Source organism: Falco rusticolus, chromosome 6, assembly GCF_015220075.1.
Source record: "Falco rusticolus isolate bFalRus1 chromosome 6, bFalRus1.pri, whole genome shotgun sequence".
Taxonomy (NCBI): Eukaryota; Metazoa; Chordata; class Aves; order Falconiformes; family Falconidae; genus Falco; species Falco rusticolus.
In genome coordinates, this window is record NC_051192.1 from 26079459 (window position 1) to 26096780 (window position 17322).

A 17322-nucleotide genomic window follows, 5' to 3' on the forward strand; every position below is an offset into this window, starting at 1 on the left:
GCAGCATTACTTCTCCCATTTAAATAATCTGTAACGGCCTAGTCTAATTATTTTTCCCCACAGAAAAAAGGCTACTGAGCTATAAAAACAAACCCTGACAGAAAAATCCAATGAAGTTTAGAATTAAGACCACCATTTACAGAGAAGATGGCTAGAGTTGGTAATTTATCCTTGGAAGAAGGAAAGTTCTCAGTGTTTGGGGTGGGGAGAAAAGCTGGAAAGGACCAGGAGTTGACAGAGGAGCCCCTAAGATCTAACAAGCTACTGATTCACATGAAACCTTTGGTAGTAGTCATCCTTGCCTGCAATCTATGCTTTAGGAGAAAAAAGTGATCTTATAAAAAGACTTTCTTAAAACTATCCTCTTCTGGGTTAAGAATAATTTCAGAGCAAGACTATTCTCTGCAGTACAAGTGACTGTTACAAATACTTCATTGGTTTCCAGGACATTTTTACTACTATACTTAATATACTCACATGGAACTGTCTCAGTGAGAGAAAAGCCAGAATACATCAAAAACACTTTTTCAGAGGAAAACTGCACTTACTTTTCATTTATTATTGGACTTTTTGAAAAGATGTGCAACTCATACCAGGGAACTGTTATAAGTACTAAATTAAACGTGTGTTTTGGTGAAAAACAGACCTAAAGAAAGAATTTGGGAATAAAGTTTGGACCCTTCAAAAATTTTCCAAGAACCTCGCATAAGATACCTAATTTCAGCAACCAGTCAGGAACCTCAGAAGAGCAACACAGGATACAAGAGGGACTTGCAGCTTTTACTGGAACGTAGCAAGCCAATGTTTCTTGATTGTACTTCACTGCCAAGTAGTATAGAATACTATTTTGTTAGTACAAAATGTTTATCTTCTTACTAGAAATACACCTGAAGAGCATGGTTCTATTCCTACTAAATGCACAGAAATACTAAAAGATTGTTTTACAGAATCACAGAATCTTTCCAGTTGGAAGGGACCTCTTGAGATCTAGCCCAGCCTCCCTCCTCAAGCACAGTCCAGGTAGAGCAACCTGCCCGTGACTGCATCCAGTCAAGCTCTGAGCATCTCCACAGATGGAGACTTCACAACCGCTCTGGGTAATCTGTTCCAGCACTCAGTCACCCTCACAGGAAGAAGCATCTTTTCATACTTAGATGGAATTTCATGTATTCCAACACATGCCCATCGCCTTTTGCTTGTCACTGGGCACCACCGAGAAGAGTCTGGTTCCCACATCTTCATTCTCTCCCATCAGGTATTTACATACCTTAATAAGATCCCCCAAGCCTTTCTCTTCTCTAGGCTATACGGTCCCAGCTCTCTTAGCCTCTCCTCATATGTCAAATGCTCCAGTCCATCATCTCTGTGGCACTGCGCTGGGCTCACTCCAATTGCTCTGTTCTCCTTCAAGTACTGAGGAGCCCAGGACTTGACCCAACGCTCCAGGTATGGCCCCACCAGTACCAAGTTAGAGGGGAAGGACCATCCCCCTTGACTTGCTGGCAGTGCTCTGCCTAACACAGCCCAGGATGCTGTTGACTGTCTTTGCTCTGAGGGTGCATTGCTGGCTCAGTCAACTTGCTGTCCACAAGGGCCCCCAGGGCTTTCTCTGCAGAGCTTCCTTCCAGCCAGTCAGCTCCCAGCAGGTACTGGTACTTGGAGTTATTCCATCCCAGATACAGGACTTGGCATTTCCCTTTGGTGAACTTCACAAGACTCCTCTATGCCCATTTCTCCAGCCTGCTGAGGCCTCTCTCCATGGCAGCACAACCATCTGGTGTATTGGCCATGTCTCACAGTTTTGTATCGACTGCAAACTTGTTGAGGATGGGCTCTGCCACAGCATCCAGTTCATCAGTGAAGATGCTGGACAGTATCAGCCCCACTATCAGCCTCTGGGGTACACCACTAGTGACTTGTCTCTAACTGGACTGCGCACCACTGACCACAATCCTCTGGGCCCAGCTGTTCAGCTGGTTTTCAATCCACCTCACTTTCCACTTATCTAACCTGCAATTTGTTAGCTTGTCTGTGAGAATATTACTGGAGAAAGCATTAAAAGCTTACTCATTCCTCAAGCCAGTCATCTCATCATAGAAGGCTACCAGGTTGGTTAAGGATGATTTCTCCTTTACAAATCCATACTGACTACTCCCAATCACCTTCCTGTCCTTCAAGTGTTTCGAAATGTTTCCAGGAGGATTTTCTTCATCACCTTTCCAAGCGACTGAGGTGTGGCTGACCAACCTGTAATCCCCCTGGATCCTCCTTCCTGGAAACAGGAGTAGCATTTTCTCTCTTCCGTTCCTCAGGAACCTCTTCCAATCACCATGATCTTTCAAAGATAATTGAGAGTGGTCTCAATGACATACAAGCGGCTCCCTCAGCATTTCTGGGGCAACCCATCAGAAGTCACAGACTTACATATGTCCAGTTGGAGTGCTCCCTAATTTGGTCCTTCTCACCAAAGGTAAGTCTTCCTTGCTTGACTTTCCCTCTGGTCTCAGAAGCACGAGATTCCTGAAGGTTGGTCTTACCCAAGTACCTCTGCCTTTTCCGTATCATTTGTTCCCATCCAGCAGCAGGCTCACATTTTCTTTAGTCTTACTTTTTCTGTTTATGTACTTGTAGAATCCTTTCTTGTTGCCCTTCAGGTCCCTTGCCAGACTCAACTCCAGCTCAGCCTTGGCTTTCCTAACGCCCATCCTTGCAAGATCAAACAGCAACTCTATACCTCTCTTGCATTACCAATTCCTATTTCCACCTCATATGTTGTTATGTCTGGGTTCAATAGGGAACTCCTTGCTCATCCATGCACGTATCCTGGTGCCCTTGCTTGCTTTCCTCCTTGTTGGGATGGAACTTCCTTGGCCTTGGACAAGGTGATCCTTGACTATCAACAAGCTCTCCTGGATCCCTCTTCTCCCCAGGGCTTTATCTTATAGGATTCTTCCAAGCAGATATCTGAAGATGTTGAAGTCTGCTCTCCTAAAGACCAGAGTTCTGACATGCTCCCTTCACTCAAGATCCTAGACTCCACTATGTCAGCTAAATAAGCCAGTAACAGTAATCATATTGTAGCTCCCCAATTTGTTCAAGACTGCAGTTTTTCTGAGGATATTCAGATTAACCTCTACTACCATTCAGCCTTTGGTTTCTGCAATTCCTCGTGCAAAAAGCAACAGACAACCAAGTGACTTAGCCACTAAAATAAGCTCCAATGGAGATAGCTGTAAACAGTTTGCAGTCTAGCAGCATAAGCCCAAAATCCACTGTCCAAATCAGTCCCCAAATGTATTTCTTTCTCAGAACAAAAAAAAAAACACCAAAATTCAAGCTGAGACATTTTACTGCTTTCTCCTGCTCTCCTTTTATTAATACAGCGAGACTACTTTTCTTACACTGTTAGCAAACCTTACCTATCACAAACAATTGCCCTGAAGTTCTGCCACACTGAGGGACAGGCAACATATCCAGATATTTTTGAATTAGCCAGTCCATGGCACCGATTAAGAAAAGGCTTATATTTTTCTTTTCTCTGAATTAAGTTTTTCTCCAAAATCCACCCTGATGTTCAAGCAGTAAGGAAAATATTTCATCCATCACTGGTTCCAAAATAAGGCAATACAAGTCTTGAGCTGAGAGGTTTGTTAACTAAATAATAATGTAAAAATGAAAACTCTGTATTTCATAACTCTCATTCATAATTTACAGCTCTACTCTTAAAAAATGCTGTTGCTTAAGCCAAGCAATCATCTGCCTTGTAACAAGAACACAGAAATAGTTGGCATTTCTTTTATCTTCAGCATAGTCTTGAGTTACAGGGAAGAAATTCTTCTCTCCAGCAGCCTTCTTCCCTCCACCCTGTCTTTAACATATAAGAATCCCCTCTAGTACTTTTGTATTCAATACAACAGAATCGGCTGAAATATGGATTCCTTCAGCAGGCATCACCCTACAGCTGAAAGAAAGTAATCATCACTACCCCAGGAATCACTGCCTATATGGTATTTTCACCGACGTAAGCCTTCTTCCAGGAGGAGCTCATATTAAGAATGGTAAAAGAGGCTTTATCTTTTCCAAAGTCCCAAGCAAAGACAGACCAGCTTGATCTGTAATGTCAGAAGAGAGGCATCATCTGCCTTTCCACTTAGGGAAAGTTAGCCAGTGTATCTTATTCTAAGTGTCTCAGCAATACTGCACACAAAATGGTCTTGGACTGCAAAACTGAGTGTCTTTTAGTTCAGCAATATATTTCTTGAGCTCATTGTCAAGCGTCTTCAGGTTATAGAATTATTAGAATATTCTCAACACACAGAACTACATACACTGGCACTTCTTTCATTTTCTCAGCTTCCACAGAATATGAGTGGGGTTTGGGGTTTTTTTTTTTGGTGTTGGGGGGTGGAATGGGGGTGGTGGCTGTAGAGTGGAGTTTAAACGTCAAAAGAACTATTAATGACATTTTAACATGGCCTCTTTCCAGGCTGATAATCTTTATTTAAGCAGTAAACTTTACCCTCTTTGTTACCTCTCTAAGCCTTTAAATACAAGATTAACTACATTAATCATAATTCTGCTTCTCTTTATAGAAAATGAGCTTGATTCTGCTTGTTTCTGAATGACAAGAAATTGGTATTTCTCTTTCAACTGTTTCACCTTCACCTTTTTCATATTTCTAATATTTGACCAACCTGAATTTCACTGATGCAAACAGTGATTTACTACATTATCTCAGGTTATAGAGTTTTACAACACAGTCTAAAGAAGAGCAAAATATCATTCAAGGAAGAATTACAGGAAGAACCATTGAAAGGAGACTGTAGTGAGCTTTGCACAAAGCTAAGTCAATAAAAAAGTTTAAAATTTTTTTTTTAAACATCAAGACTGAAATGGTGATACATCAGAGTTAAAAAAAAATAATTTGACACTCTGCTTTTTTCAAGGTGTGTAAGGACACTGTTGTGTCCAGGTATGACAGAACCAGCTCCATACCACAGTGCTATCATGACAACAGAAACATCCCCTTCAGACTATTCCACACATTATCTCCACGGTAGTACAATTTAAGACGGACAAAGGACAAGAATCCAAGAAACAAACAAAACAAAACAAAAAAAAAAACACAACACTGTCAAAACCAGCTTGATAGTAACAAGAATATAATCTAATACTGATGTTGAAAGAGGATTTCTTATTTCCTCCAAAGGCAGAAATATTAGCAAAAAGGTCACTGGGTAGGCTCTGTGTAAGCGGACTGACAGCAACACAGCCACCTCTCAAATCCATGGCTGACCTTGACCTTACAGCGACGAACACTTTAAAAGGGACAGTAGTTTTATCTGCTAAGTCTATTCGTACAGAATTACCATGGGCACTATACTAAACACAGTACAGTGGTTTGCTCAGTTCATGAGTATCATGAGTTTCTAATGTCTCACATTGAATTGCACATTTAAATGCCGTATTTCAATGCAACACTCTTAGATCGTAAAAAGCTTTAGGCACAACCCTAACATACATTTCAACAGCCCTCAGCATAGTGACAGCGTTAAAACAAGGTAAATATTTAATCAAGTGCTCTTCTCCGCAATGCAAGAATTTCTTGCATTACAAGAAATTTTTAGAATTTTACTCACTATCCAGCACTTTGACAGTAATGCACATTTTCAGTCATAAAATAAATATTAAAGATCAAATTCTACCTTCATATACAAACACCTAATTTTTACTAGCTTTGAAGGAATGATGGGCATTACTGTGCTCAAAGCGTGCAACTTCTGAATCCATTTTTTCTCCTAAGACACATGTTAAAAAAATACAGTTAAAGCTGGTTTTTATTTTGCTATGAAATTTCTCTGTACTTAGCAAAACGAATGAGGAGAACAAATTGTTCTCAGGTAAAGAGTAAGGTACCATTAGTCTGCCATATTAGAAATAAAATACATTATTAGCATGTGGACTTGAAATGGCAGTTGTAATCTTTCAGAACTTTTTTCCTTCAGGTCATCCCTTTTTAAAATAAATCTTCATTAAAAAGGTATCTCCCTCTCAACACATACAAGCAGATAAAACAGATTTATACCAGCAAGAGGCATTACTATCATCTAGCAAGAACAACTCTTTCCAGTTTAAAAAAAAATTTAGAAAGCATTTTAAGAAAAAGTCATGTCTGAATAACTTTCATGCTTACATGCATACATACAATGCATACATTAAAGAAAACATTTAGATGATCTTTACATTACTTAATTCAGAAAAATTAAAATATCTGTTGAACAATAGTGTCAGTAAAAATACTTTCATGTATGTACACTTACTGCAATCTCTCTACAGGCCGACATGGATATCCCTGTACCTTCAATTTGCTTCAGTGCATACTCCTTTTCATCTTTTCTGTACACACAAAAAAAAAAACAAACAGAGGATTATTTTTAGCTCTGATTTATATTACACCAATCACTAACAAGTTTGATGATTATTTTAATTTGGTCTGGATCAAGAAGCTGAAAAGCCAATCTGGTTTTATGCATAAATTACATTCGGAAGCAAGTTTTCTTCTAACACAGACTTCAAAAACTCCAAACAAAAACTCCCGCATAAAAACACTTCGTTAATGTATATCCATTTCTCTCTGAAACCATATAGATAACTGCAAATATGCCTACAGAGACTTTTGGAGGACACTTTTCCTGAAATTCCAGGATACTGTCTACTACTATGAAAAAGCCAGTGTCATATTCCGTGCCTGGAAAACTCTCCTAGAAATATCTACAAACTGTAAAGTTTTTACTTGGTCTTATGAGCCACTGTCAATCCACTTTTACTTCTGAAATACCATTATTTTAAACCAATCCTACTTCTTATTTAAGTGCTGGATACTGACAGACCCCTACACAGCGTATGAAACTGGGTGCTCTGAAGTACAAAACCGGAAAACATGAAAATGTTCAGCCCAAACACAATGCTATCCTTTTAAATAATCACAGTTTGAAGTGATTTAGAGGAAAGACCAACAAAACAAGAAAATTAAGTAGTATTTTGAAGCCCTTGCAATATAACACAACCAGCTTACTGCCTAGGGTAAGGTTTTGCAGGATTCTGCTATCATCAATAGGTGTTGATACGCACCAATACCCACAGTGCTGATGCACTTCTGCAGACTCATCAGTTATGATTAAAGAACCCACAAGCTCCCGTCCAAATCCCTTATGGCATTCTGGTAGATGTCAGTTTCCCCTTCTTCCAGTCCCAAACCACTGCATTTTGCTACCTTGAAAAAACAACTTAAATTCATTTCAGCTTCTCTGGCTTTTAACTCCAAGCCTGTGTCCTGCCCAACCCCAGCCTCCTCCCCATGCTCCTCCAGACCCCCATGTTTGAATTTCATGGGAGAAGTGCCTAAGTGAAGGAACGTGGGGAGAAGATGAGATCAACCAGAAACTGTAACTGCCTACACGTATAAGTAACTAGGTGATCATTATTCTCAGTAATTTTCATTAGCAGCTAAATCCACAATGCATATTAGTTAACATAGTGCTTGGATTCCATTTTGTACTAGATTTTTTTGAAGTAAAAATATGACAAGAACAATTCCAGACGTATTCAGACTACACATGAAAACACAGTCTGCTGCAAGTTCTGCAAAAAGTAGGACTTGTCACCTTTGAAGTACGAGTCACTCAGCAGCTGTCCCAACTGGGAAACTTCAGTTCTGGTGCCGCACCTTACTCAGAAATAGTTGTTATTCCTCTCTCAAACAAGCACTTAACATGAAATCTTTGGAAATCTTTGAATAGATATTCCTTCCAAATTAAAAATCAGAGAAATTCAGTTGTAATGGAAGTACAATCTACTTTATTTCAATCAGGGTGTTTCAGTGGGTTTGGGAAACTGTGCAACACTGATTTCTAAGGAAGCAAGACCAGGCGTGTAAGGCTACAGGCTTGAAGGGCCTCTTGCTCCAGATAGGTTTGGAGCAACAGAAGATCCTTCTGCAGCTTAAACTAAAGGAATGGGTTATTTTGAGGTGACCTAAATGATTTTGGAACTTCCAAAAAGAAATACATTCTCACTCTGCACAGATTTTCGGTGAAGAAATGGGAAGGACAGCACCTTACAAAATGCCTGCAACTACCTCCAAAATATTCACTCATTCAGATACTTAAATGCAAATCCTAACAACCAACACAAATGACAAACAAACCTAACAGGATTGGATCCTCCTCTTCTAAACCAAACTTTTATTCCTCTATGCTAATTAAAATTAAATAAAAGCATAGAATGGTTTGGGTTCCAAGAGACCTTAAAGATCATCTGCCATGGGCAGGGACACCTTCCACTAGACCAGGTTGCTCACAGCCCCATCCAGCCTGGCCTTGAACACTTCCAGGGATGGGGCATCCACACCTTCTCTGGGCAACCTGTTCCAGTGCCTCACCACCATCACAGTAAAGAATTTCTTCCCAATATCTAATCTAAATCTGCCCTCTTTCAGTTTAAAGCCATTGCCCCTTGTCGTAACGCTACCTGCCCTTGTAAAAAGTCATTCTCCAGCTTTCTTACAGGCCCCCTTTACATACTGGGAGGCTGCAGTAAGGTCTCCCTGGAGCCTTCCCTTCTCCAGGCTGAACAACCCCAGCTCTCTCAGCCTGTCTTCACAGGAGAGGTGCCCCAGCCCTCTGATCATCTTCACGGCCCTCTTCTGGAGTTGCCCCAACAGATCCCTGTCCTTCTTCCATTGGGGGCCCCAGAGCTGAATGCAGGGCTCCAGGTGGGGTCTCAGGAGACCTGAGTAGAGGGGAAGAATCACCTCCCTCAACCTGGTGGCCACACTTCTTTTGGCACAGCCCAGGATACGGTTGGCTTTCTGGGCTGCGAGTACACATTGCTGGGTCACGTTGAGCTTCTCTTTAACCAACACCCCGAAGTCCTTCTCCCCAGGGCTGCTCTCAATCCATTCTCCACCCCGCCTGTATCTGTGCTTGGGATTGCTCTGACCCACATGCAGGACCTTGCACTTGGCCTTGTTGAGCTTCATGAAGTTCACTCAGGCACACCCCCTAAGCTTGTCAAGATCCCTCTGGATGGCATCCCTTCCCTCCAGTGTGTTGACCACACCACACAGCCTGGTGTTGACAGCAAACTTGCTGATGGCGCACTCGATCCCACTGTCCATGTTACATACAAAGATATTAAACAGCACCAGTCCCAGTATTGACTCCTCAGGAACATCACTCATCACTGGTCTCTGCTTGGGACATTGAGCTATTGACTGCAACTCTTTGAGTATGACTATCCAGTCAACTCCTTATCCAGCAAGCAGTCCATCCATCAAACCCATGTCTCTCCACTTTAGAGACAAGGATGTCATCTACCTGGACTTGTGCAAAGCATTTGCATTGTGCCGTACAACATCCTTGTCTCTGAACTGCAGAAATATGGATCTGACAGATGGACCTCATATAAATAGCTTCATATCACAGTATTTTAACGTATAACTTCTGAATCTGTACTTGAGGGGAACCACCTAAAACTTTTCAAGGACAAAAGAAGTTACCATTACTAAAATTAGGCCAAATACTACATTAACAGCTTGTAAGAGCTGTTCACCAAGTATGCTTTCAGAAGTAACTTCAGAAGTGGACGTGACTGCTTCCTAAGCAGAAGGATTCACCAGGATCTACTGACATGGCAACTCAGATTCCTTCTTTGCTACTCACTGAGAAGCCCTTTATTTTCATGAGTTAGTACTTTACAACAACTTGGTTCAAGGTGCAGACGCAGAACCATGTAACATGTAACTTTACAGGTAATAAATCTGCACCTTGTCTCACAGGAATTGTTTTTTATTTCATTAACTAGTCTGAATTTTAAAAAGTAAATAATAAATCCCATCCCCTTTCATATACGGTTCTGCTATCAATGTAGAAGATTTACTTGAACTGCAGAGTATTAACTCCGTAACTCAGATCACTTACTGAGACTGTAAAGACATAATGATATGGTCTTCAGAACCAAAGCCAACTCTGGACATTTAAAATTGGTCATGGCCTTTAAACTGTGGTCATGGTTAAACTATGTGGTACAGAACAATCCCACGCACACATATCAGCTTGAATCCCAAAACAATGCAGTCACTATAGCACTGCAGTATGCCCTTCTTTTGGCACGTCTGCTTAACCAGCCACCCCACCCCACCGATACAGCCACCCCTGAACTAGTTCCACTAGCATTGCATTCACTCAGACCTTCACAGATTGACGGTCACTGCAGAGACCGGGCAAGCCATTTGGCACACACTGCCTTCAACAGCATTGCTTACCACTGTGAGTCTGTCATCACTTAACAGCCAGCCACTCTACATAGGATTTTAAGATACAAATGAAAAATCTTATGAAAGATTTAAAACAAATTAAACAATCCAACAACTTAAGATAATCTGTCCTGCAGGAAAAGGTGGCAGACTTACTGAGCTGCAAACAAGATACTTCTAGGACACTGGGTTTATGAACAATGAGCAAAAATGGGGATAACAAAATGCCTACCTAAAATAAATGGGCATCAAGGATTAAGTCGTCCAAATATACCATATTCTAGATCTCACATAAATTTTTTTTTACCAACAGCTTTGGAATCATAAACCTAGCCTCCTTTAAATACATAAACACCATTTACTTGCTTTGGCAGATATGCAAGTCTGTATGAATACTTTTCCAAAGTTAACTGTTCTAATTATGCAAACATAATAGCTGTTTAAAGCACTTTCCAAAAGATCTGCATCAAGTATTATTTTAACTAATAATATTTTCCATTTAATAGTAATCTCAAGATAATTTGAGAAAGACAGACATGTATTTAAAAACTTCAATACCAAGCCAGCCAATGCAATCTGATGAAAGACACAATTCTACCTACTTAATAAAATGGTATTCAATGGCCAAAGAAAAAAAAAAAGAAGGTACTTTATTAGCTATTTCCCCACTTGTAAGAATTCAATAAATAACGTCAAATGGTGTGTGTGATAGGTAACTATAATGTTCAACTCCCTGAAGACCTATGCTCTTACGAAACACTTGAGGCAGGGGGAAGTATTTCTATTTCGTGTTTAAGATACAGAAAAACTCTAGTGAACTCTGAACACATTTTGAGAACTTGTACAAAATTATACAGTAGAGAAGCTTTCATAAAACCTTTTCTGACAGATCCTATATCAGTACATTTTTCACTGGAGAGTGGAGCAAGCATGATTAAGTCTAAAAACCAAACGTAAATAACAACAAACTACACAGCTCTGGTATGAGGCAAAAGGCACCCATGCTAGCAACAGCCAAGCAGAAGCAAGGTCTTTATCCATCGTCATTTTCATCTGATCCACAGAAATATTAGCTTGGGAGCAGGCCAACTAACTTGAAGGTCCTGCTGTGTGTGAATCTGTCAGAGGGCAGGGAGCAAGTGGCACAGATCAAGGTTTAATCAAGCAGGTTCTATTCAACAGCCGCCCCAAGCTAACAGTGCTAATGTGGTCACTGAATCCAAGTGAAAAACAGTGAAACAGAACTAAAAGGAAACTCTATTCCTTAAGAGGCTCTTTCAAAATTGATGCAGAATAATTTGCCTGACAAAACAAGTACCACATCACACCACCACCAGGCTCTTCCATGCTTCAAGTTCCCATATCCAAAACTAGGGGTAAAGATTAAAATCAACATTGTTTCTAGTTCCAGAAGTGTTACTATTCATGCTATTTTAAGAGTTATTGATTTTTTACAAAAAAAGACACTGCTGATATGAGGTACCCCCATCCTGAAAACATCCTGACTGTATTTCAGATTGCCTGCCATAGACAGCAATCCAAATGCAAGGGTCCTCACACCTACCAGCAATAATTGAGAACATCCCTCTTACAAAAATCCATAGCAGTATAAGGCTGTAACTTGGTCTTCGAGACCAAGCTTTTCTCCCTCACCAATAAATATCTCATTCTGCAATCCTTAAAGTTAATGTTAACATTTTAATTTGTACAGAGCAAAGGAAAATTCTGTCCTCTGGCTCCAAAAACTTTTACTCAGCTGGCTTATGTTCAACCTGCAGTATTCAACGAAGAAAATGAAAATATGATTACCACTGCTTCTGGGTAACACTTTCAGTTTCCATTTCCAAATGCTTTGAAAAAGAACAAAGTATCAAATTCACTTTGGAAGGATGAAGTTCAGAAGACTTAGAATAATTAAAAAATTTCAAAGGAGTTAAACTGTCTTAACTGTTGCAATTGTACTTCAGAGTGCTCCCATCATATAAGAAACTACTTTACAAACAAGACAATGGAAAACTAGAAACAACTTGCCCAACATGGTAAGAAAAATAAGAGGATTTGAAAGTAGTGCATGGTTCAAACTATTGTTTCATCCCTATCATTCAAATTTTAAAACTTTTAATGATGGTCCCTCTTGAATTCACAGATAATTTAACAAACACCTCAACTTCAGAATTAATTAATTTTCCACATCAAGGAACTGGCTTGAAAGACTGCAGTCATGCTGAAGCTACAACTGTGACTATCACATCAGTTAATACAGAAATTAACATTACAGTATATACTAATAATAACAACTTTCTTAATTTAAGTGCACAATATCATAAGTAAAAATAAATAAGTGCACATTTTCTTAAACAAATGAAGTGCACCATAAAAACCATTCAAAGATCTAGCCAGAAAAACCTAACAAAACCCAACAACTCACCCTTGTAAGCGACACTAACGCATTTAAGTATTTGTAGGACAAAGCCTGGGAACACTACAGACCTCAATGTCCTTCAGGCATAGTACTCCCACAGCCCTTTACAAAGGTAATAGTACCAGTAGAAGTGTCTATGATTGACAGGAAAATTCATTCTTCCCAAAATATGGTAAGTTCTTACACTTTAGTGTTTTTTTATGCACAGAAAAATAGCCACTAAGCCAAGAGAAATACATGATCAAAAAAATCCACACATGGTGTCACTAGGGTACATGCTCTTCAACAGACTAGGAAAGTAATTTTCTTTTATCATTATTCTCAAACCATATCAAGCCTTATCCAGTCAGCAGCTCAGCCAGCTCCTCTTCATTCACATGGCAACCAGCTACAAATTTCAGAAGCTGGGAATCTACAGGTTGATCTTAATTTTACTTCTAGAGAACAGTATACATGCTGAATTTCAATGCATATATATTAGTTCATTTTGAGAGCTACATAAGAAACTCAAAATGTGAAACAGGACAGTAAGCAGAAATTCAAAAGAAATCTATGACCACATAAGTCCTTTAAAAGGTTTATCTGTCTTCACCTCCAAGGGCAGCTGTCTGCTGCTCTGCTAAAAAACTTCACAGCAGCCACAGGTTGTTCTTACAGCCCAGCCCCAGACAAGTTCACTACAACATGAGTTACATTTGGCTGGCTCTGGCTGCGAGAACGGATGAAACCAGCAGACTTTTACCTCATTCCACTACGGTGAAAAGTTTACCATTTCAATAACGTCTGCTTAACTGGCCTGCTGATGCAGAGGTTTGGTGGGAACCTTCGTGCTGTTGCAAGCAGAGCATATGTGTGTACGGTACAGGAAAGGACTTCTCATACAGAAAGAGGAGACATGTACGTCACCTCATCTGCTCAAACCTGAGGGCCCGGGCTTCCTCTCAGTGGCAAGGTGGGAAGTCACCCACCCCCAGCAGGCAACTACTATAAAAATCTTAAAAAGCCGAGCTTGCATCTTATCTGGAACAGTATCTGAAAGTAAACTTGGGGAGTGGCAGCAAGGCAACAAACGTACACCAAACAGGACAGTCTTTATTATGCAATATAAAAAGAGGTAGAAAGAAAAGAGCATCTCCCAAGGCTGATCCAGGGACACACAAGGAAAATGCTTTCCACAATGGAAACAATATGCTACATTTTACACTGCATTTCTGAATCTTTTGTTTCACAAGGTCCTTATAATCTCAATTTTCAAAAAGGGTCCTGAATGCTACACAGCTCATTGGTGTCACTGACTGATGATGTACCCACTAAACTCTGGTAGATCTCCCTCCAAACGCCCCAGACAATGGCAGGTACCTCAGCATATACGCATGCACATACAGTAACACCAGAAGGCAGAACTTTGCTTTCTCTTCTGCTACCTCCAAGACTTGAAGTCTATACATGAAGCCTTTCTGTAATCTATAAACACAACAGAAATAAAAGGCAGAAATTCATGTCATTTTAAATGTTACTCTTCTCAAAATTAAATACCAAATTTCTGTACACTAAACAGTTTCCTACTCCATTTTCCGATGATTTTGTAGACTTGCCAATGTCAGGTATTGCATAAACGCATGCCTAAAAGAAGGCTAACTCAGGACTCATAATATAATCTGCTGTTTTTTTAAACCAGTGATTATTGGGTTTTTTTGGTTGGTTGTTTTTTTTAAAAAAAGAACAAATAAACCACCTTCCAACACAAAAAAAGAACTTTTTATTTTGTTTGTTGAAATTAGCATTCTAAAATTAAGTCTACTATAAATGTTTATAAATTAGCAGAGACATTCAAAGGCAACTGATTACAACAGTTAGCCTTTTTTTAAAAATACCTGACTTCATTACATATATTATGAGAGACATGCAGCAGAACAGTTACACAGAACTTGGCCTGCTGGAAAATCTGGCATGTTCCAACCATACAAAAAAGACCATATTAAAAGCACCACTGGCATCAGATTATGAATAGTGTTATCACCATACCCTATTAGAAATTGAACTATATGCAGATTTTGTTGTATTATCTACAGAATATCTCTAGCTGTACCTCTAAAAACCACTGTTGATATGGCTACCCTTCTGTTTGTTTATTCCTCTGTAAACCAGTCTATGAACTCAGAAGGAAATGTGCATGTTAAAGAACAAGGCAAGTTAAGAAAAGGGATGTTAAGCTACTTGCCATTAAATACAACACCCTTACATTGTGTGCTTCCATATAGTCTCACAAAAGATGCTAAATACTTATTAACCATCCCCCAATCTTCACCTACCATAGGTCATGTGTTCTTTATGTAGGAGATGACAGCTGATTAAAAAGACTAAACAGTGAACCTGAGCACTGATAAGATTTTCTGTTATAAAAAATAAAATTCCTTTACCCAGCTACAATCTCACTAGACTAACTAAGAGTGTGGAGTAGAGGTATCTGAATATCAACATAAGGAGACTGGAACTATTTCAGCACCGCTACACATAACTACATCCTCTCCCTTTTTTTCCAGTAGTTTCTAATTCAGCAAATTAAAAGCAAATCTTTGTAGCACAGGTACCTTCTAACTGTTAATAACAGTTTCAGACTATTTCACAATCACAACCACAGACAGATTTTTAAGACCTCTTTAATAACAGACCACTGGGAATCTTACTAACCTTAATCTTGTTAAAGTTTAGCCTTTATGCTATAATAATAAATCTTTGGTTTTGTAAGGAAAGAGAGCACAACTTCAGTCACTGCCATGCTCACTCCAAACCTATTGATAAAGGTTCACACAGACCTCAACCAGCTACAGGGTTGTTGCCATTGCTAAAATTACACTGGCTCCAAAATAGCTTGACTGACTGAGAACTCTGAATTTCATACAAGTAGGTTTATTTTATAACAGATTGGCATAAGCAAACTTAACAGCCTGTTTACAAAGGTAAAACCTGAAGTGTTCACATTAAATCTTAAAAGCTGTAAAATTATTCTACTGTTCCAAGTAATTTCTTCCAGCATTTGCTATAGTAAAGCAGGGGACAGAGCTGTACCTGATCTTATTACTTTATAGACAGGCTTGATTACAGATAATTAATAGATTTAGGAAATACCTCCCTTCCAGAAAGGATACTGCATGTGGGGATTTGTTACCTTAACATAAGGAAAAGCAGCAGCACCAAAGAGAAAAACACCTCTGAAACAAAGAGGAAACATGCTTTTATTTATCACTCAATTATGTACCAAGGCCACAGACACAGGGTCCTTTAGACTATGCCAAAAGAGAATCTGCCGCTTATTTCATAAAATCATTTATAAGAAGAATGTTTGTGCCTAACGATAAATGTCACTAACATTAGCTGTCAGGCTTCAGTAACTTTTTAAACGTAGGTCCTAAAGCCTTAGTATAAAAACATATTGTAAATACACAATCCAGCTTAACGTGCATCACTTCTTTCTCTGTAGTGTTATAAATGTGGCTAAATACTGCAACTTTGATAGGTGGGAAATTACTGTTAAACCACTAAATATGAGGAAGCCTGTATTTATTTTGGGTCTTTTTGGCGAAAACCTATTTGAAACACTGAATGCAGATTTTTTTTCTACATCACTAGAATGCATTAGGTCCACCTACAGAAAAAAAAAAAAAAATACTGACTCAATGTAAAGACCTATCAGAAGGACAATGGCCTAAAACCCACAGTTACTCGGGTTGCCTTTTCCAGCTCATGACACAACCAAATGCTTTCTTTAAAGCATACAGAAAGCCCAGATTTATCAGAAACCTGTCACACAATTTCTGTTCTTCTGTTCCTTCAGACTTCCCAACTCAAATTATCTAGTATGAAATCTTTGATTGTCACAAGCAGACCTCCATGAAAGCTTATTAACACAACATGGATGTAATTCCTAGTAAACCAGCCTTTAGGTACAAAAGCTGCCACCCAAACTGCAAGTTAAGAAGCAAGATCCAACATTCTGCATGGGCAGAGTGAGACAGAGCACGTTTGCTACAGCTGGAGTGTTGTGGAGTTGAAAAAACACCCTCACAAGAAAGTATAAGGACCAGAATGAAATTCTATGAAGTCACCACGAGGTTTAATTTAATTCAGTATAAAATGGAAAAATATCTTAATTGGTTATGGAGCATCTCCATTTTTTCCCTCACTTTGATGTCAGGTGATTTGGATTTCAAAGTTACAGGTGATTTTATTCCAGCCACTGAGACAGTCTTACCACTTCCCAACAACAAACAAGGTCTTTAGTCAGCAATTGTCATACCTGTTCCTGAGGAACATAAGCCATGTTCTGCCTCCTTTGAGCTTCAAAATTGCATGTCCCGTAGTCAGAACAGGTTTCTCCCATGTTTTTTCTACAGCTTAAGAGCACCACTTTGACACAGTTTTACACTGACATTTTTTCCCCACCACTGAAGTCACGTTAAAGGCAGAATAAATGTCATTTATCTTGTAATGGTCTTTTGGTTGTCCTGAACTGAAGGTCAAATTAAATTTGGTAATTTGTCTACCTATTTGTCATTTGGAGCATGACAGAACTGGGCAAAGGAAC

At 39.4% G+C, this 17322-nt stretch overlaps 1 protein-coding gene across 3 annotated transcripts in view; it reads right to left on the reverse strand.

Annotated features, from left to right (window-relative positions):
* The window catches only part of CDK19 (cyclin dependent kinase 19), a 132998-nt gene that overhangs the window by 105889 nt on the left and 9787 nt on the right, over positions 1-17322 (reverse strand). For 2 of the 3 annotated variants that reach the window (XM_037391223.1, XM_037391222.1), the window contains exon 2: positions 6321-6396. The exons of the other annotated variant lie outside the window; for it this stretch is intronic. In XM_037391223.1, coding sequence (XP_037247120.1) covers positions 6321-6396 — 76 coding nt within the window. The remainder of the gene's footprint in view (positions 1-6320; positions 6397-17322) is intronic. 3 annotated transcript variants of the gene reach the window in all.